Source organism: Tuber melanosporum, assembly GCF_000151645.1.
Source record: "Tuber melanosporum whole genome shotgun sequence assembly, scaffold_131, strain Mel28".
Classification (NCBI taxonomy): Eukaryota; Fungi; Ascomycota; class Pezizomycetes; order Pezizales; family Tuberaceae; genus Tuber; species Tuber melanosporum.
Genome location: NW_003298788.1, coordinates 100,807 through 121,040, shown reverse-complemented (window position 1 = coordinate 121,040; position 20,234 = coordinate 100,807). Strand labels below are relative to the sequence as shown.

Here is a 20,234-nt window from a genome sequence, read left to right as displayed (position 1 = left end):
AGGGAATGAAAAAAATGAGAAGGAAAAAAAAAAAAAAAATGTGCGGCGTAGTTCACGAGTCCCCGGCGACCAAAATTTTGCAATTCACAATAGCCATGCGTTATGGTGAAGTTACTTGCACTTGTAAAGTACGAGTACAGGTATTGCTACCTTCCCGTCCGCTCGGGAGGAGGAAGAGAGGGAGAAAAGAGGGAAAAAAAGGGACCACAGTTGTCATCTCCATTCGCCCGTTACCGGTACCGTGGGGCGGACGGACTTGGACAACTCCCTTTCTTCATTCCCCATATTCGAGTTATGGAAATTAGATTCTAGTAGAAGGGGAGGTAGGCCCGGGTGAAGGGGGATTAGTATAGACTTGCACTGCACTGTAACTCCACTCGTACTTTACAGTACGTACCTGTACGAGTACTCGTACAGTGCGGTAACGAACTTTCAGCCCGTTTACCAAATGTCTCGGGTGAAATGTTCGTGACAATCCCAGTTTTTCACGCAGAGGATTCAACCAAGCCCAAATGAAACACGGCCAGAGCTTGCAGAATCCCGAAAAAGAGGTTCCTACTAATTTATCAGAATACAGCTTCTGTGCCACTGAATCACATACAAAATTCTAGTCCTTGATTGTCCACATGCTCAACCCCTGTTGCAGCAGGTCAACCACTCTGTACCGGCTCTACTCGTAATTGGCGGAACGGCAACTTCCTTGAGTTGGGCCCATATCCTTGGGATATTTGAGAAGAGAAGGGGAAAATAAATAAGAATCCCGGTAAAAGCGGTTTGGGCCCCGATTACTCGGAATGTGGGACGGAAATGGCCCTTCAGTTGGTACTTGTACGGTTCATATTTTCTTTTTTCTTATTCTATCATACACTTTGGCTCTTGAAGAGGTGGAAGATGAGGAGACGACGGAGGGGAAGGTGAGGTTCGAGGCGCCGCGCGTAAATTTGGTCCTGGGCGGGTACAGTACAGTCCCACGTTCCGCAATTTCTTGAGCTGTAGCGAATGCGTGGTATGGATGGATACCTGTATCATACCGGTATGCACTTTACGATTGCACAACAATCACTACTTGAGCGCTGGTTGGGCAGAAAGCCAAATGAGGGATAAAGACGTGGTTATATTTAAACCCAAGTTATGGTGACTTTATTGGATGGAATGAGAACTAATAAAAGAAATAAACAAAAGCACTATAATCCATCCCTATTCAGATCCCCATTCCCCTTCCACTATATCGCACATCCAGAGAATTGCCTTTTGCGCATCCTCCTCCTCAAGATGCCCAGTCGTAGAAAATATCCCCACATCGACTTGATCGCCGCGGACAGCGACCTCGACATCAACATTTGTCTGGAATCATTAGTTAGCGGCTAGCGGTTGCCCGAGGTTTGAAGACTGGACGGTGCTTACCTTAATATCCTTCATGGACGCGTTTCTTTCAAAGTGAGCTCCTGGTCTGATAGCGGGCTCGGCGTTATCGGGGGTAAACTCTTCCAAAATAATTTTGTCTACCCCATTTATTGTCCCATCGTCGTTAGGGTTCCACGTGGAACTACCCGGAAGCTTCAGGAAGTTGAAGAAGCAATCGACCCGTATACCGGTCCATTCCATAATTCGCCATAATGAAATGACTGAGTTTTCCGGGTCCCCAATGGTCATTAGGTCATCTTGGATTTGGCGAGCCGCCTCTATAGTTGATTTATCTCCCGGAGCGCTGACTCGTATAGGGACGATATTGAGGGTGGGTGCGGCCAAAGTCTCTAGATCAGCTACGGGCAGATGTCTATTGGAAAGGTAAATGCCGAATATAACGTCTTTGCTTGATGCCAAGGGCCCATGCTTAGCACATTGCTGTTGTGCAAAGACTTTCGCGTAGGCTGCTAAGAAAACTGCTTGAACAGATATTCCACGTTGACGACATTCTCTCTCCAGTCTCGCGACGTTTGAAAGCGCTCTGGGCTGGAAAAGTGCAACTCGTTTCTCGGGTGGACTGGTGGAATGAGTTTTTTCAGGAGCGCAGGTTGAAGACGATTCGCTCAGGTATCTAGTCCAAAACGTGCGTTGGTGGCTAAGATCTCGAGACTGTATAAAAGCAACCGTGTCCATGAAATTGGGGCCTTCCGAATCAGGGGTAAGAAGTCGGCCAATCGGCCTATTGAGGAATCCTTGGAATTTAGCAATCAAGCGTGGAAGGCTAACACCATCATAGAGGGCATGGTGGATGGTGATGAAAATGATTGTCTCCGTCGGCGTGGTCAAGGTGCACAGGAGTACTGGTGGAAGGGCCATATCAAACTCCTTTGCCTGCTCTTGTGAAAGAAGGAATCGAATGAGAGCGTTGTTATCAGATGACGAAGATTGGTATTGCTTGCATTGGGTGGGCGGGCTCCGGAGAATCAATTGAACAAGCGGGACATCCGTATTATTTGTAGCGGCAAAAGTAGTACGAAGAATTGGCTCTTGTCGAACGAGCGCCTCCCATCCAGTTAGAACGCAAGAGGGCTCCACTCTCCTACACTTGAAAGAGAAAGTAGGCATAAAAAGTTTATAGCCCGAGTTTACCCAACTTGAGATCATGTAATGTTGACCGGGAGTAGCCGGCATCGTGAACTCAACACTGTGGTTCTTGACACTCTCCGGAACTTTCATGTACTCGAGATTTTCACAAGCCTTAGAGATAATACTTCTGCTATCCAAGGGATTCGCCGGCGGTGGTCCTTGGCTATTCATGGCGCAAACGGACGCTGCCATACGCTCGATTGTTGCAGCGCTAAGGATTTCGGCAACACCCAAGAAGATCAAGTTCTTCCTCAATTCCGACGAGAGAGAAATAGCGCTTATAGAGTCGAGACCCAGATGGAAAATGGTTTGAGTTCGTCCGATCTCCCTTTCGGGTGTGTTTGAGACCTTCGCGAGAACTTTGCGGAAGGTTTTTTCAAGAGAAGTCCATTCTCCAGTTTTCTCCAGGGAAACAAAATATTCTTGCTTTTCTTCAGATGACAGCGCATGGAATAGGGCTATTAACTCTGACCGGTCTATCTGATCGTTTGTGTACGGAATGGTTGCGGTGGGGATGATGAACGATGGAAGTGACCAATGCGGCAATTTTTGCCAGGCAGATTGAATTAGAATCTGGGTCGACACTTCGCTTTCGTTGATTATTGTAAGAAAAAGGATTAGCAAGTTCGTCCCCTTTTCTTCTAAAACAACTGCGCCACAATCAAGGATGCCCTCTATTGATTTTTTGATTATTGATTCTACTCCCCCGAGATCTATTCGAACCCCGTTCAGGGTTTTTATCTGACTTGAGCGGTCTGCGGTCGAGGTTGGGAGGTTTCCAAATGTAGGGCCAATTTCACGATACGTGATGGAAGGTTGGTTTGTATGGGTTACAATATCGACCAATAACGAGTCTAACATCTGAAGAAGCGACTGTGCGTCTTGCAAGCGAAACGCGGTCGATTTGCAAGCTGTCCTCCATATCAAATTGTTCCCGTCCTGTTCCATTTCAACACAAGCGTTATACTTCTATAGTTAGTCAAGCCCAACCAATGGTCTTTTAGTAGATCGTTACCTCAACATCGGACGTGCTATCAACCGAACGCCATAGAGCATTCTGCTTGTCTACTGACCCCTTGCGACAGCGCTGGTATATGAATAAGGTATCGAAAAGGCGCTGTCCATTACTATTGACAAGTTTTTGAATTTTCCGAAGAGGGGTATGCTGGTACTTGATAACATTTGCAGAATTGTCCTGCATATGCTGTAACATCTCTTTGTATGTCCCGTGGACAATCGCCCGGATAGGGACTGTATTCATTGCCGGAAACATAATCTCATCCGCAGAATCAAGGTCTCTTCCCGAAAGAACAGTCCCAAACATAACGTCTGGTTCACCCAAGTGATGAGCCAAGAGAAGGGCCCAGCACAATTGTCCGAGCGATTGAATAGTGACGCCTGCGTGCTTACAGAATGATTGAATTGCTGAGAACGGCATAGATGAGTTTTGTTCTCGCCTGTAAAGCTTTGGTTTTTCTATTTTTGTTGGTAAGGCTCGGAGGCTTGAGGGAGAGGCGCCTGCGAGAATTTGTTTCCAGAATATTTCGGCCTGTTTCTGGTCCTCGCCATAAACATTTTCCAATAGTAAACGACAAGATGGTCTCTGAGTTGGTGAATCATGGTATGCCCTCTGTACGTCCTCATGCAGTAATGCAATAGACCACCCGTCATAGAGAGCATGAGATATAGAAAGTATGAAATGTCTAGTCTTGGGGCTGTGCACGATCGCAACTCTGAAAGGAGGCTCTTTGAGCATGTCAACCTTCTCGGTAGCTTCCTGCATGACCTTCTTGAAAGCGGCGTGGAGATCGTCATTCTTGGCCACGGTTACTTCACCCCAGTGGAATTTTGACCGCTTGTGAACTAGTTGGCCAAAGGTGCACGGTGATTCTGGGAATAGATCAGATGCGCTGAAGAAGCTTGTTCTTAGAATTTCGGACCGTTCGACCACCGCAGCCCAGGCTCGTCGGAGATCACTAGTGTTGACCCAGTCCTCTAGCTCCAAGACATCATGGTTGAAATACAATTGGTAGTCTGAAGCTAGGGTTTCGGCTATCATGGCTTCCTGAAGTGGTGTGGTTGGGTAAATTGCCTCAATCTCGTCATGTCTCAGAGACTTCCACGCCTTTTGTATGCGCTCTGTGAACTTGGGGAGTAGCTCTTCCCCGACTAATCCCTTTGGCTGGGTTGAAGATCCGCGGAGAAACAGCTCCAACTTCCGGATGGTTGGATTTCGCATAATGTTGCTTACTGAGATTTTCATTCCATATCGACGAAGCCGTGAGGATAGCTTGATGGCGTCAATACTATCCAATCCTAGTTCGAATAGAGAAGAGTCCATAGTGACATTGGATTCGCTGGCCTCGGCAAGAGCCGCTATTGTTTGGCGTAGGATATTTGCTTCTATTCCCCAAGCGGAATGGTCTTGATTAGGGAGGCTGTCGATATTAGTCGCATTGGAGGCGGACTCTTTTTCTAGAGTGGATATAGCAGATGGTTTGCAGGATGGGTTGTCTGCAATGCACCGCATCTGTCCATCAAGACGCTCCAGTAGCTCCAAGGACATCTCTCTTGTCATAAGCGATCCTTTCGAGACTATTGAAAACTTCACTCCATTGGAGTGGCTTTGTTCAACTTCTAGTGCGAGTGGATACTGGTGGAATGATTAGCGACGGTGACACATCGAGCGAGAAATCAGAACACATACATCTGCAGAAGCGGTACTACCTAGAAGCTCCCAGAGGGGCCCCAGATCAGAATTCGTGGTCTCACCCTTTTGGTACACGAACAAGGTATCAAATAGTGGCCTCTGTGCCGTTGCTCGCATCCACTTATTGATGAGGCGCAGAGGCGTATGATGATACGGAATAGATTCTGAATAGAAGCGGTGGGCTTCCCTAATTAGTTCTTCCCACGATAGCGCGCTTTCGAGATTCAGTGTGGATGGAATAGTGTTGAAAAGTGGCCCGATAGTTTGTTCAATGTTCTCTAATGGAATAGAGCGACCAGAAACAACAAGCCCAAAGACCGGTCTCGGTCCTATATATCCTGACAGCACACTTGCCCACGCAGCTTGGTATACAGCTTGAGGAGTGCATCCAATCCTTTTACAGATAGTTTCGACACTTGTGATACTAGTTTTGGAAGCGAGCTGCACCACATGGTCAGCATCGTCGGGCACCCCGGGGGCTTCGGGAAAGCCGCAGGGGGTGACTTCAGCGAGTGTCTTCTCCCAGAATGTACGCGCTTTTGCGCTATCGACCGAAAGTAGATGTCCGACAATATCAACGAATTGATGAGGTCTTGGTTCGTACTGGCCATGATAAGCCATCTGGACATCCTGGAGAATCAATGGCAAGCTGCTCCCGTCGTAAAGTGCATGGAAGATATTAAGAACAAGTATTGTCCTCTTTGGGGTTTCCACAACGAGAAGATAAAGCGGTACCTTATGCAAGTCCCTATTTAAATCCGCGTGCCTGGCCAACTTATCTAGGATAGTGATTTGAGCAGTGTTATCGGATGTTGATATTTCTTCCCACTGCATCTCAGGATTCTTAAGGACCACCTGAGCATACCCATCCGGAGTCTCGCAGAAGCAAGTACGCAGCACTCCCGTTGAGCGTATTACCTGAGTCCATGCGTTGCGAATTCTACCAATTTTATTTGGCGAGCCTATCACCATCGGGAAAGAATTATAGTAAAGTGGCTTTCCGGAATCAAGGAATCTAGCGATCATCCCCTCTTGGAGTGCTGTGCATGGTGCAATCGACTCGACATCGCCGGGGCTTAGGGAAAGTTGTTCGTAAACCTCAAACGTGTTCCTGTTGGCAAATGCTAATAAGTTCTGTTTCATAGATTCAGTAATGGAGAAATCTTGTGAAGTGCTGACGTCTCCTTTGCCTAGTTCCGAAGCTAGCTGGGATAGGACTGGGTCTGTGTATGGGGTTAGTAGATATTAGGCGAAGGTAGCGAGGGTCTTACACTGCATAATAATCGAAACGGACGCCGCAACAAAACCAACCCTCTTTAAGCGACGAGCCAATCCAACTACAGAAACAGAGTCCAAACCAAGCTCGAAAATTGTGGAAGACCGCTTGATATCAGAGGCCTTAAGGGAAGTAACATCAGCGAGCACAACTCTTAGCCGTTCCTCAACCTCAGACCAACTCCCATCTTCTGCATCCTCCCTTTTCGAAATCCGCTGAAGTGTCTCGAGTGATGTTTCATGATAGAGTATCTTAAGTCTCTTGCTGTCAACTTTGTTATTTACCGAGAGTGGGATCGCAGAAACAGGCAAGAAGTGAGTGGGGACCATATACACAGGCAGGTTGCGTCTGCACGCATCTGCTAAGATAGTGACGACCTGAGAGTATTGTTCTGGGTCATCAAGAACTTTGATATCGGAACGATTTACGCGCCCTCTAGTTTCTAACTCGATGAACGACACAAGTTGGTCTTTCTGCTGCTTTGGATGCCTCAAGACCAGAGTCGCCACACCCCGGGCGTGAACGGTCGCCTGTTTGAGAGTCTCGTTAATTTCACTGATTTCCAATCGCTGCCCGCGAAGTTTGACTTGGTCATCCGCTCTCCCTGCGAAGTCAAATGTGCCGTCATGGAAGAGACGGACCAAATCACCGGTGCGGTATACCCTAGTGCCTAGGGATTCGAGGTACGGGAATTTTTCTTCGGTAAGTGAGGGACGATTCAGATATCCGCGTCCCACCAGCTTTCCCGAGACACAGAGCTCCCCGATGGCACCGCGAGGAACTGGTTTGTCGGTGCCTGGAGCCAAAACAAACGACCCAACATTGTCGAATTGTCGCCCAATATTTGACGGCTTTCCGCCTGCTGGGACTCTAGGGTACATTGTGCACCCGATTGTAACCTCAGTCGGCCCATATCTATCGAATGTTAGTTCTCAAGCTAGGGTGTTAAGGTGATACCGGGATATTACCCATTGTAAATACACCCCTCCTCTCCCCAAGCATCCAAAATCTCTTGCTTAAGTTGCTCACCCCCGGTGATAAACACACCTTTACACAACAACGGTGCATCTTCGGGCTTAATCAGCGAAGCAAGACTCGGCGTAAGATCCAAATGTGTTATCCGTAACTCCCGAATAGTAAGCGCAAGGTCTTGGAAGATAAGATCTCGAGGAGCAGACGTCACGCAAATACCCACGCTCCAACTCCAAAACTGCTCCAGAACACTAACGTCGAAGTGGAAAGACGCGAACTGGAGGAAACGGGATTCGGAGTCCCAATGGGGGCTGAATAGGCGCTGGAAGGCAAGCATGGCCTGAACGGCGTTCTCGTGCGTTAGTTCGCAGCCTTTCGGTGTTCCAGTTGTGCCCGAGGTATAGAGGCAATAGCATAGGTCGCTAGGCTTGAGATCTGGGATTTCGGGAGTCTCTGTGGAGGCCGTCCTAATTGCGACGCTGCTTTGCATGCTGGCAATCTCTGCATCTACTTTGCTGCTTAATTCATTCGCGAATTTATCCATAGTGAGGATGTGCCTTGCTTTCGAGTCGGAAATTATGAAGGACTTCCGATCTATGGGTGCACTGTAGTCCAGGGCGAGAAATGCACAGCCGGCTTTCAGAATTCCAAGAATGGCGAATGATGCCTCCGGGCATTTTTCAAAGCAGATTCCGACGATATCTCCAGTCTTGACTCCTTGGTCTAGTAAGTAGTTTGCAACTTTATTACCCTCTTCGTCGAGCTGAGTGTAACTCCATGTCTCCTTGATCGCACATCCTTCTTCGATTGAAGTTGCAAACTCATATGCAACTTTGTCCGGAACGAGTTGACGATGCTTCTCCACAAATTTGTGGAGAAGATGGGTATCGGTGGAGATTTCGTCCTCCCTCGCAGGGGTATATGAGAGGGCTTCCTTAGGGAATCTGTAAAAGTCAGTGCTGGGGCTATCGGGCGATTCTAATATGTCGATCAAGGCCGCCTGGAACTGACGGAGCAATAATTCTGTCTGCTCTGGTGGCATGATATTGTCCTTGCATGTAGCGCGGATAAGTAAAGAATCGTCTGCAGTAGGTTCTAGCTCCAGAGATATCGAGTAATCGACAGATACATCTTCTTGTACTACCTTCCAGGCAAAATCAACCTCATTCTGACGGACTTCACCCTTTTGATATACGAAAATCGTGTCGAACAGAGACAGTTCAGTATGACCCAGCAACTTCTGTATCGATCGAAGCGGCGTATGTTGATGTTTGAGCATTTGGGAATTGCTATTCTGAATGTTGAACGCAAGTTCCTGATTGCTTCCTGTCAACACGCATAGTGACGGGAGGGTCGCGATACAAGGAAACGCAAGATCCTCGGAATCACTAATCCCGGATCTTCCCGAAATTACTGTTGTATGTCAGTACTGTCTGCCAACACCGGTTCGGGTGGAACGCGAACCAACACCCATTGCCACACTGGTCTCTCCTGAATATGCTGACAAAATCCTGGCCCAGGCTGCTTGCCCAGCCGCATGCACCGATATCCCTAATTGCCTACACGCCTTTTGAATATTCGATAAACTCCAATTTGCGTCGATAGAAGATACATGGCTCGCGGTGCTCTTAACTCTGATGGGGGACAGATTCGGAAACCGAGAGATTGTGCAGCCGTCCAAATGCTTTTTCCAGAATTCCTGATCGTCCGATATAATCTTACTATCCGTGGTATGTTTCACAATCTCGCTAAGGGCACGTGAAAACTTGTGCGATAAGGAATAATCTCTCCTGGCGTATTGACGAGCAACGCTGTGAAGAATAACTGCTAGGGAATGCGCATCGTATAACGCGTGGTGTGCGGATAACATGAGGAGATGATTCCCGGAAGATCTTTGGAGTAGAGTGAGATTCCATGATGGCAGGGAGAGATCTTTGAGCGCGATAGAGGTCTTCTCGCCTTTCTGGTCTGTGATAAGCTCCTCCGAGTTTTCTTCTGTTGGTACTACTGACCAAGGTAGTTCAGTGGTGGTCGGATCATGAACAATCATTGAAAAGGAATGATAAGCATCGTCAACACTAACAAAACCAGTTCGTAGAATATCGAGTGACTTAAAAACAACATCCCAGGAATCCCGCAGTCTTAGTAGATCGATATCTTCCGAAAGCTCGAATACGATATGGTTAAAATATAACTTCCCTTTGGACCGCAAAAATTGGGAAAGCATCCCCTCCTGTAGTGGTGTGCAAGGATACACACCAACTAATTTCTCTTTCGATAATCCTGTTTCAACACAAACCTGATCCATAAAGCGCGCCGCAAATCCGGAGAGCAGCTCATCTGATGTATCCTCTGTTGTTGATACTCTGGTGATAGGTTTCAGCTTAGGAGAAAGTGAAGTAATAGAGGGTCTTTCCAATATATCAATCACGGAAACCTGCAGCCCAACCTTCTTCAACTCCATGGCAACCTGTGAAGCACTGATACTGTCAAGTCCGATCTCGTAAATCGTGGAAGACCGTGAAATCTGCTCGACTGGCACTCGCGATATTTTTGAAAAGGCCTCTCTGGCCTTTGCCTCGTTTTCAGTCCATTGAGTACCATCGTCTGCATCAATAAATCTAGAGGTGAGGGACCGGACATTCTGCTCTTTAAATAACGCTACTAAAGACCTCTTGTCAATCTTGCCGGCTGCTGAAAGCGGAATGTGATCTATGATCAAGATAACTCCGGGAACCATATATCGGGGGAGCTTGGCTATCACGGCATCGCGGGACGCTATCATAATTCCGTCCAATTGTGAATCGACCTTGAGAACACTCACACTCGTCCCATGTTGCTTTCGGTCTTCCAGCGAAAGGAATGACACAAGTTGCTCCTTGGAGTCGCCGCTGTGCTTCGTGACTATAGTCGTAGCATCTCTAACTCTGTCATGTGCGCTCCTGAGCACGGAATTGATCTCGTCCAACTCCACACGGAGTCCCCGAATCTTGACCTGGTCATCCGTGCGCCCAATGAACACAAAACTTCCATCCCCCAGCTGACGAACTAGGTCACCGGTCCGGTAGATTCGACTTCCTTCAAAGTTGATAAATCTGTTTGCCGTGAGTTCCGGGTTGTTATGATATTCGCGCGCAACCTGAGGACCCCCAATACATAGCTCGCCGCTCCCAAAGATTGGGACCATTGATCTCCCATCCTTGGTGAGCACACGGAAGCTCACAGTGTCGAATGGCTTGCCGATATTCGAAGACTTAATTTTTTTATTAGTGGGAACGATCGTGCAACACATTGCCGCCTCTGTGATAACACGTCAGTATCAATCAGATATCAGGGTGATATCGATTACCGGTAGGCCCATAGGAATTAGCGCAGCGCCCATCCCAATCACTAACAAGATTCTGAGGCATGGCCTCTCCAATGCAATAAAGTAATTCAACGCCCGGCAAATTCTCTGCATGTAGAGTTGATGCCACAGTGGGAGTCAAGTCCAACATCGTAGCTCCCATTCTCTTGATCGTTCCTTCCAAATCACCAAGCAAGTAGCTCTTGTCCGCGGAGCAGAGAGTAAACCCATAAGTCCACGCCATGAAACAGTCGTAATAGCACATATCAAATGTTGTGGCGGCAAACTGTAGCAATCTCGAGTCTTCTCTCCATGGGATGATAGGTTTGGAAGCATGGAGCGTGTGGACTGCACTGCCGATCTCCAATGATACAGCCTTGGGCTTTCCTGTTGATCCGGAGGTATAAATTCGATATGCCAAGCAATTTTCCTTGAGATCTTCGATCATAGGGTTCGAATTTGGCCAAGATGATAGATCCTCACTCGCGATATCCAAAAGCTCTACCCCTTTTGGGATTTTTAGATCTTGAGCAGTAGTCTTAGTTGCAAGCACTATCTTAGCACCAAGTTCCTCAATCATAAATCGCTTCCGTTGTTCCGGCAAGCTGGGGTCAATTGGGGTGAAAGCAGAACCGGCTTTCAATACGCCCAGAACGCAAATATAAAATATAGGAGATTTTTCCAGACATAACGGTACCGCATCGTCTCTCTTCACTCCTTTGCAAATTAGGTAGTGTGCAACCCGGTTAGCGGCTTGATTGAGCATTTCGAATGTCCAGGCAGCAATCTCGCCGTCCTTATTAAGATATTCCAGGGAATTACGTGATGGGCTCTCTTCGGCATGACGCTCGAATTCAGAGTGTAACAGGCCCAGGCTCCGCTCATCGTGGGTGTTGACTGGTACACAATTTGCATAAGAAAGATAACTTTGGCCGAAAGACGTAAAATCCGCAGCAGAACCAGACGGGTGGCTAAGAGAAGAGACAATAGCACAATCTAACTGTCTTACGAGAACATCTGCATGCTCTTCTAACAATATATCTCTGGTTAAATATCAGTATTATGTTATAAGATCTCCACATCTTTATTAAACTTACCTCCGGAAGTGAAGCGTAATATCCAGAGTGTCCGTGTTCCGAGACGGCACAAGCTCCACTACAATAGAGAAATCCAGGTCTCCCCGGTCGCCAACCTCGGACCACAGTTCTTCGATATCGGGCGGCCGACTGGCATGTTGAAGAATGAATAGAGTATCGAACAACCTCTGTCCCTGGGTGCGCAGAGCAGTCATTATTCTTCGTAACGGGGTGAGTTGAAATGGTAGCAACTCTGCATTAACCAATTGCAGCCTGTTCGTGATATTCCAATTCGTTGAGTCAGGTGAAACTTGAACTCGGATAGGCACGGTATTGAAGCATGGGGCAATAATATCTTCAACCCCCTCGACGGGAATAGTTCGCCCGCTGACCACATTACCGAAGCAAACATCGGTTTCGCCAGTGTATACCGAAAGTAGCCGTGCCCAAGCTGCCTGCCCAAGGGCTAAGAGGGATGTCTGCAAACCTCTACAGCCTCCCTCAATGGAGGTTAAACTTCTTGAGGAAGAAATCTTCGCTAAACCCATTCCCGCAAGTGAGCTCCCTGCTGCGGCCGTCAATCCAGTCAAGTCTGGGAACAAAGGAGATTCAAGCCCTTCTAATGCTTCCTTCCAAAAGTCGTCGGCCCTAGCCAAGTCTTGATCTTCCACGTACTCCAAGTATCGCTTGAAAGTACCCCTGGCAGGAAGTCCCAAACCGTGGTAAACCCTTCGTACGTCATTCAGTAACATATCCATGGCAAACCCATCGTACAAAGAGTGATGGAAGTGCATAACCAGGATTGCCTTTTCGGGGGTCTGTAGTAACGAGAACGCATATGGTGGCTTCGAGGTTCCTAGAGATTCGGATGTGGAAGTAATCCGCTGGTCAACTACTTCCTCGATATCTACGCCGGCCTCTAACTGGAAGGACGACCAAGGCAATTGATAATCGTTAAGCACCACTTGGGCAAAGACATGTCGTGGATGAGATGTGACGCAAAAACATGTCCTCATTATATCGCGTGTCTTGAGCATAACTTCCCAGGCATCCCGTAACCGTGCTGGATCTGCACTAAGATTAAGTGTGGTGTGATTGTAGTAAAGACTCAAGTCCGCATCCCCATCCCGGGTAAGCATCGCCTCTTGCAGCGGGGTGCAAGGAAGAATCATCTGAACTCCATCCTCGGAGAGACCAAGTTGGCTCAAAACTGAGCCCTTTACTTCCGCAACGAATTCATCTATACCACCGCTAGTAGCGGGCTTGCTCAGTACTGGATCAGACATAGAAGCTTGCAATAAATTTGCAATAGAAACCACACCCGGGTTCCGCATAATCTGGGAAACGTCCAGTCTGATATATCCCGCTTTTGTGAGACGGCTGCATAATTGGATAACTGATATTGAGTCAAGTCCCAGTCTGAATATGGATGTTGCTCGCCTGACCTCTCTAGGCGCCACTCCTGCGACCTCAGCGATAGCTTTTGCAACATCGCGTTCTAGCGCTGTCCATTCTTGCTCATCCACCCCAGACGAAGATTCCGGCGTATAGGATTCTGCAACTTCGCTGTCAAGTGTAAAGTACGTAGACTGCAGTAGCTTTGTATCGATCTTGCCTTGGGCCGTCATTGGCAGCGCAGTCAACGGGATTATAGCAGGCGGAACCATATACGGCGGAAGGAAGTTTGTCAAGTGTTGGAAAAGCTCCGCAACTAACTTCTTTGCCCCTTCATTATTCTGTATTGCCGAAAACTCTGAACTCTCCAATCCATGTGGAACGACAAAAGCGATGAGCTGATAGGCACCTTGTGGCCCTCTTCGGACCGGGGTTGCCACTGCGTCGATAACCTTTTTTGATCGAAGTAAAGCCGAGGCTATTTCCCCAAGCTCGATTCTCTGACCTCTAATTTTGACTTGGCCGTCCTGCCGTCCGACGAACTCGAGTGAACCATTAGGCAGCATCCTTCCGATATCGCCGGACCTGTATACTCTGCCATATTTGACATGGGAAATAAATTTGCGGCTTGTGAGTTCGGGCATATTCAGGTATCCGCGCCCCTAAATCGTCAGTTAGCCCCCACAGAGACGGTAACCCAAACGGATCATAATACCATACCACTTGAGCGCCCCCGAAACAAAGCTCCCCGATTCCTCCCAATGGTAACACTCTAAATTCCTCTTCAAAATCTACAAGCACGAATGCGGAAGTGTTCGTGAACGGTGTCCCAATATTATTGATATGGTCGATCCCTCGTACATTCGGTCTTACGGTGCATATGTTCACGGTTTCGCTTGGCCCATACCCTGCTAAAATTTTAGTTCCAGCCTCTCCTGGATGGGTTCAATAAATCTAACCTTGGAAAAGTCCCTTTCCTGCCCAATCATTATAAACTTTAGGCGTTAAAGCCTCCCCTGCCACCACCAAGAACTCCACTCCTGGCACGTTCTCAGGACTGACTAGTGCGGCAACTGTTGGCGTCATGCTCAAGTGCGTGATTCCCATCGTATTGATTACACCCTCAATATCGCGGAGTAGTACATCCTTTGTTCCAGAACATAGGCAAATTCCCATGGTCCATGCATAAAAGATCTCGAAAACAGATACTAGTCAAATGTCAGTTGGACTTCCTTTAATTAGAAGCTGAAAAAAACACACCATCAAAGCCAATTGAGCAAAACTGCAGAAGCTTAGACCATTCATTGGTGGGATACAACCCTTTCAAAACCAGGAGATTATCTACGATATTCGCGTTAGTAACTAGCACCCCCTTCGGCGCACCCGTACTTCCAGAAGTGAACACAGCGTATGCTAATGCATCACCACTTCGGGCCATACCGGGATTGCTATCAGTGTATTCGTCGATATCTGTAGCATCCACCGGCACCACCTGTGAACCCTCCGGTATTCCTAACTTATCTTTCAAATTGTCAGTAGTCAAACAAATCCTTACCCGGGAATTTTCCAAAATCTGTCTCATCCGCTCCTTTGGAGTTTCTGGTGTGAGTGGGAGGTAACCTGCGCCTGCCTTGAGAACCGCCAATATGGTTATATACATCTCGGGTGACTTTTCCATGCACACACAGACAAGGTCGTCGGCAATGGCGCCCAGTGAGATTAGATGGTGAGCGAGTTTGTTTGCATGTGTGTTGAGCTCGGCATACGTGAGCCTTATTGAGTCGGATGTACCATTGGCAATGTTTTTTGCGTAATCAAGTGCAATAGCTCTAGGTCTCATCACCGAAGAGAGCTCAACAAGTTCTGCAAGAGAAGCTACTTCAGTATCTGCAGCCGGTGTTGGATACGGGTTCTCAATTGCGAGAATATCTTCGTCCAAGGAATCCAATAGGTTATCCAGCTTGCCCGCAGGTTGAGAAATAATCCCAGGCACAAGTTGGTCTAACTGTCTTAGCAAAAGCTTAATTTGTGAGTGCGGTAGCACCGCGTGCTGGTATGTCGCCCTGATTTGGATAACATCCTGGCTGGGTTCGATTTCTAGTAGCAAAGGAAACTAAACCACGCAAATATTAGCATCAACGTTCATAGAATCTCACAAGATGGAGGCGCTTGCCTCAAGTTTGTCTCGGCTCTCAACCTGTCTTACTAATTCGGGATCCCCCTCCGTCTTCAGTGTTTGTTGCCACACAAGTAATGAGTCGAACTGTATTCCTTCAATTTCGCAAATCTTCCTAATCTCTCTCAGTGGAAGCCCGGAATGCTCCAATATCAGCCGATTACTCCCATGGACATCTCGAACAATATCCTCCGTAGTGCTTTCGCGCCTTATTTTCACTCTGAGCGGTAGCGTGAGAATGGTTGGTCCCAAAATATCCTCAACGCCGGGTAGAGCCACTGTTCTTCCCGAGACTACTGTCCCAAAAACAACATCCCGAGATCCCATGTAGAGACTCAACAGATAACCCCAAGCCACTTGGATGAGTGTTTGCGGACTAACCCCCATCCTCCTTGCCGAGGCCTCATATTCCGAACGGGAACTTCGTAAGTTAATCATCTCTGTGAAGACGCCAGAAAGAGCAGCAGTATGCCCATGGAAGCAAGGTAGTCTCGAATTGGGGGCCCCGTCTAAAAAGTCTTTCCAAAACCCCTCAGATACTCCCTTTGACTCCCTACTTCTTGATAGTTCGTATTGAACCATATCTCGGTATTGTGGTCGGATGGGTAATTTGGCACCCCCGCTTAACTGAAAGGAGAAGTCAGAGAGCACTTGTTCCCAACACCAACCATCGTAAACAGCGTGATGCAGGTGTATGCTTAACTGCCAAACATCTGTGCTCTTAACCAAGAAGGCTGCAAAAGGCGGTTCAATAAGCTGCTCAATCGACGGCACTTCCCACGATGACCGAACTTCGTTCGCAAGGGAAAACTGTCCAGCCCTAGATGATTTCCAAACGACTTGCGCGAACCCATCATCAACGGTTACAAAACCCGTTCTCAGAATCTCGTTATGGTCAATGAGATCCCGGAAGGCCTCCTCAATAGCGGAAGCCGAGAGCCTCAAAGGTAGCTCCAACAAAACCCAGTTGCAGTATGCCCCCGGGTCTCTTGCGGTCTCAACAAGCATAGCTTCCTGTACAGATGTGCAAGGAATAATGTCTTGGACACCGTCTTGTAACGATGACAGTTTGGGTTGTATAGCTTCCTGTATCGCACGAAATCTGGCCGTGGTAATATTCTCGTTAACTAAAGCATTCGGAGATGGCGTTCCGGTTGGGTGCATTATGGAAGCAATGCCATCGACGCAATCAGCCCGTAGAACATCAATTACCTCGATAGTAAAGCCTTGCGATCGTAAGACTGATACTAGACGAATAGCTTGTATTGAATCGAGTCCCATCGCTCCCAGGCTGCCCTTCCTAGACGGCTTGTGACCTAATAATTCCTCGACACTATCAAAGACTATTTGGTTCATATCGTTGAGCCCCTCGGCACCATTCTCCGCGGCAGGTGCTTGAGATGTCTCCAAGTATTGCTTATCCAGTTTCTTCCGATCAGCCTTACCAGAAGGTAATCGTGGTAATTCGTTGAGGACCACAAGATCACTGGGCACCATGAATCCCGGGAGCCACTTCCTACAAACATCATATACAGCTTCCCGCTCCACTCCACCTCCAGCATAGACAACCACCCTGCCCCTCAATACACTCGCAACAGCACCTTTAACGCCTGGTGTTCTCAACACAACCTCTTCTATCTCTGCTAGTTCTATCCTTTGGCCTCGAAGCTTAACCTGACCAGCTCCAACTCTACCAAGGCACTCAATCCTTCCGCTCGATAATATCCTTGCAAGATCTCCTGTGCGATAAAGTCTACCGTATTCTTTTGAATCGATAAAAACTTCCTTCGTTAATTCTGGACGATTCAAATATCCATCAGCAAGTTGGTATCCCCCAACCGCGAGCTCGCCAACCCAACCGAGGGGTAAAACCTCTAGGTCGGATGTAGTTGCAGAAAGAATGAAGGCAGAAACTGTTTTAAACGGTACTCCAATATCCCCAATCTTCCAGCTCTTCTCAAAGCCGATTGCAAGGGAACAATGTATTGCCGCCTCAGTGGGCCCATACATACCCTGCAGCACGTCACTGCCGAACTGGTCCACGACCTGGCGGGTCAACATCTCACCAATTGTAAGTAACACCTTTAGCCCGGGCACTTTGTCTCGCTCAATAATAAGCCCGCCCGCAACCGTTGGTGTCAGCTCCGCTCCGTCTACATCGAGCATGTTGATCACTCCAGGAAGATCCGCAAGGAGCCTCCCCCGGTCACAACCAACAAGGGTCTTTCCGCGGAATAATGGGAAAAACATTTCAAAGACAAAAACATCGAATGTAGGCGCGGCAAACTGAAGGAATCGTTCGAACAATGGAATGTGTTCCTCATGGGCAAGGAGGGATTGGGTAGCTGCTGAGTGAGAGATTATGACGCCTTTTGGAGTACCAGTGGAGCCGGAGGTGTACATAATATACGCTGGTCCATTGGGGTTGATGTTCGAAGATAGCATGAGCTCTTCTGGAGCCGTTGTTACGTCGCTATCAGCGAGGATAGTTGGCGGACATTTTTCCCATGTAAAAATGTTGGAGAACGACGACGCGGTAACAATAACGCTTGCTTTCACATCTCCAACAACGAAGCGAATTCGCTCTGCTGGGGCGTCAAGGTTTAGTGGCACGAACGCTGCACCAGCTTTTAAGACACCGATCAAGGCGATATATAGTTCCGGCGACTGTGGAAGCAAGACCGGAATAGCATGTCCGGTTTTGCCATGGGGTAGGTACTCGAGAAGACGAAGGGCAAATTGGGTTGAAAGAGAGTCGAGCTGCTCATACGTATGACTCTTTCTTGCTTCTCCGTCTGCATACATAAAATCCAAGGCTTTGCAGTCACAATGTGCTGGAGATATGAGTTCGTGCAATAGCTCGGGCCCGGCCAACTTTTGAGGGTGAGGGTTCAGAACCGATAGCTCGCCAAATGACTCATAGTCGCCGTTCCCGAGTGTAGCAAAAGCCTCCGCACTCTGCGCATTGACACTGAGCTTGGCAAGCTGCTCCAAGGGTGAAGTGGTGTTTCCCGATAGAACCCGGAGAAGTTGTGAAGCGAGTGATTGCAGGTGCCGAAGGGGAACGATCGCCTTGGAAGCGAAAATGGAAATGATCGACCTTGAGAAGTTTAATACCAAATACACATCGGGCAGTCGTGTAGCTTCAACCTATTATGTCACATGAATACATTGGTCAGAGGGGTAAAACATGACACCAGAATTCATCCCGATAATGAGGGTGATGATGCGGGGACACATACAGTTTGGAAGTAAATACCGGTACATCCCCGTAAAGCGCCTTCCTGTTCCCCAACTTGGATATTTTCCCCAGGAATGTACTCCACATCGCCGGTCAGGAAATCAACATTAACGACTTCGTCTTCGACTCGAAACACCACATTATCCCCGGGTGCGTAGCCCCTCAATATCTGTGACCACGAGACGAGGATAGATTCCTTTGGGGTATCACTGGGGATTCGAAGCTCCACCAAGCGATGCGTAGGCAGCCCAGGATCGGGGGTTGGCGTTGCAGCAATGCAGAGGTTCGGGAAAGTGGTGTAACGATGCATCTGGTGGTCAGCCGAATTACTTGACATCGGATTGGTCAGTTCAAAAACGGCTGGACTCTACAACGACCTGGGACCGGCGATACTGTGGAAAAGGCTTGAATTGATAAAACAAAGGGGCTCCCAAAGAAATGGCGGTCCAAAGAAGCTGGATTATAATTTTCTTGGAGCTGCTAGTAAAGCAAGGGTTGCTAGAATTGTTTGTATTTGAGACTCCGAATCAAAGCGCTGACAGTGGTGATCACAAGAAGGATGCGAACACGAAACAACTCGAGAGAGTATTTATCGACTCGTAAAAAAGCAAACAGAGATGCCCCACCGAACGGATATCGCGGTCAGCAGCTCTACAGCAGTTTTGTTTGGTCAGTGGATTTCCGGCCGCGACAAAACGACCTTGTCCCGGAGGAAAATGTGATTTCGGTAGATGTAGAAGCGTTCTTGTCAAGGAGGACTGGCAAAGCAAACAAAGGTTTGGAGTTTTTACCAAGGAGTTCAAGGTATGGCCATATCGAGTAGATACTCTGTAGATAGAATAGGTGGGTTAAGATGCTCTTCTTCTCCAAGCCTCGATGGGCGGGCGTGATCTTTCCCAAATGCTATTTGAGTACAAGTGCAATATTGAAACAGAATTAATAGAGCAGTATAGGTAGCCCCCTCACCCCGTGACGGCCACACCTCCTCCACCACAATCTAGGTAGCCTCGCGTAGCCAGGATTAGATAAAAGAGGAAAGTGGGAGCTAGAGTGAATTGCGGAGGGATATTGGAAGTTAACCTGGACCGCTACGATGCTAAGAAAACAAATACCCGCCTTGTACGTAAAAGATGGTACGAATGGTGAAGTACTGCAAAGTACTGGATTGTAAAGTGGATTACCGGTAGGTGCGGCAGAGCGTTCATGGTGCTTGGCGTGCGCATGCAGCACGAGGTTAACCACATCATTGCTTCCTTCATCCGTTTATCTGATCACCAGGGGCCCATGGACCCTAGCCCCCACCCGAGTGACCCAGTGTCCAAGCCAACGGTACCATATCGTACCATACACCTTCTCTGATCCATGTCAAAGAGAGGAAAGGGGTTTCTCCCCCCAAAAAAAACCTGAAGAAATGGAGGATCCCGCACCCATTCCCCTCGACAGGGAATGGTTGGTAAAATTGGAGATACCCGCCGATTGTGGGTGAGTA

At 48.0% G+C, this 20,234-nt stretch overlaps 1 protein-coding gene; it reads right to left on the bottom strand.

Moving 5' to 3' along the window:
- Positions 1 to 1,112: 1,112 nt before the first annotated feature.
- GSTUM_00002496001 (uncharacterized protein) lies at positions 1,113 to 19,055 on the bottom strand (the record flags this gene model as incomplete). XM_002836129.2 has 32 exons in its annotated part: positions 1,113 to 1,344; positions 1,405 to 1,808; positions 1,905 to 2,235; positions 2,410 to 2,955; positions 3,256 to 3,519; positions 3,569 to 5,206; positions 5,261 to 6,486; positions 6,535 to 6,577; positions 6,611 to 7,454; positions 7,508 to 8,026; positions 8,333 to 8,924; positions 8,976 to 9,489; positions 9,631 to 9,741; positions 9,805 to 9,810; positions 9,877 to 10,811; positions 10,861 to 11,358; positions 11,422 to 11,900; positions 11,955 to 12,033; positions 12,060 to 12,121; positions 12,162 to 12,420; positions 13,042 to 13,110; positions 13,183 to 13,195; positions 13,253 to 13,990; positions 14,049 to 14,236; positions 14,288 to 14,536; positions 14,589 to 14,820; positions 14,884 to 15,441; positions 15,526 to 16,389; positions 16,507 to 16,514; positions 16,602 to 16,623; positions 16,690 to 18,654; positions 18,747 to 19,055. The coding sequence occupies 32 exons, from the start codon at positions 19,053 to 19,055 to the stop codon at positions 1,198 to 1,200; spliced, it is 14,712 nt and encodes a 4,903-aa protein (XP_002836175.1). The 3' UTR covers positions 1,113 to 1,197.
- Between the last annotated feature and the right edge of the window lie 1,179 nt (positions 19,056 to 20,234).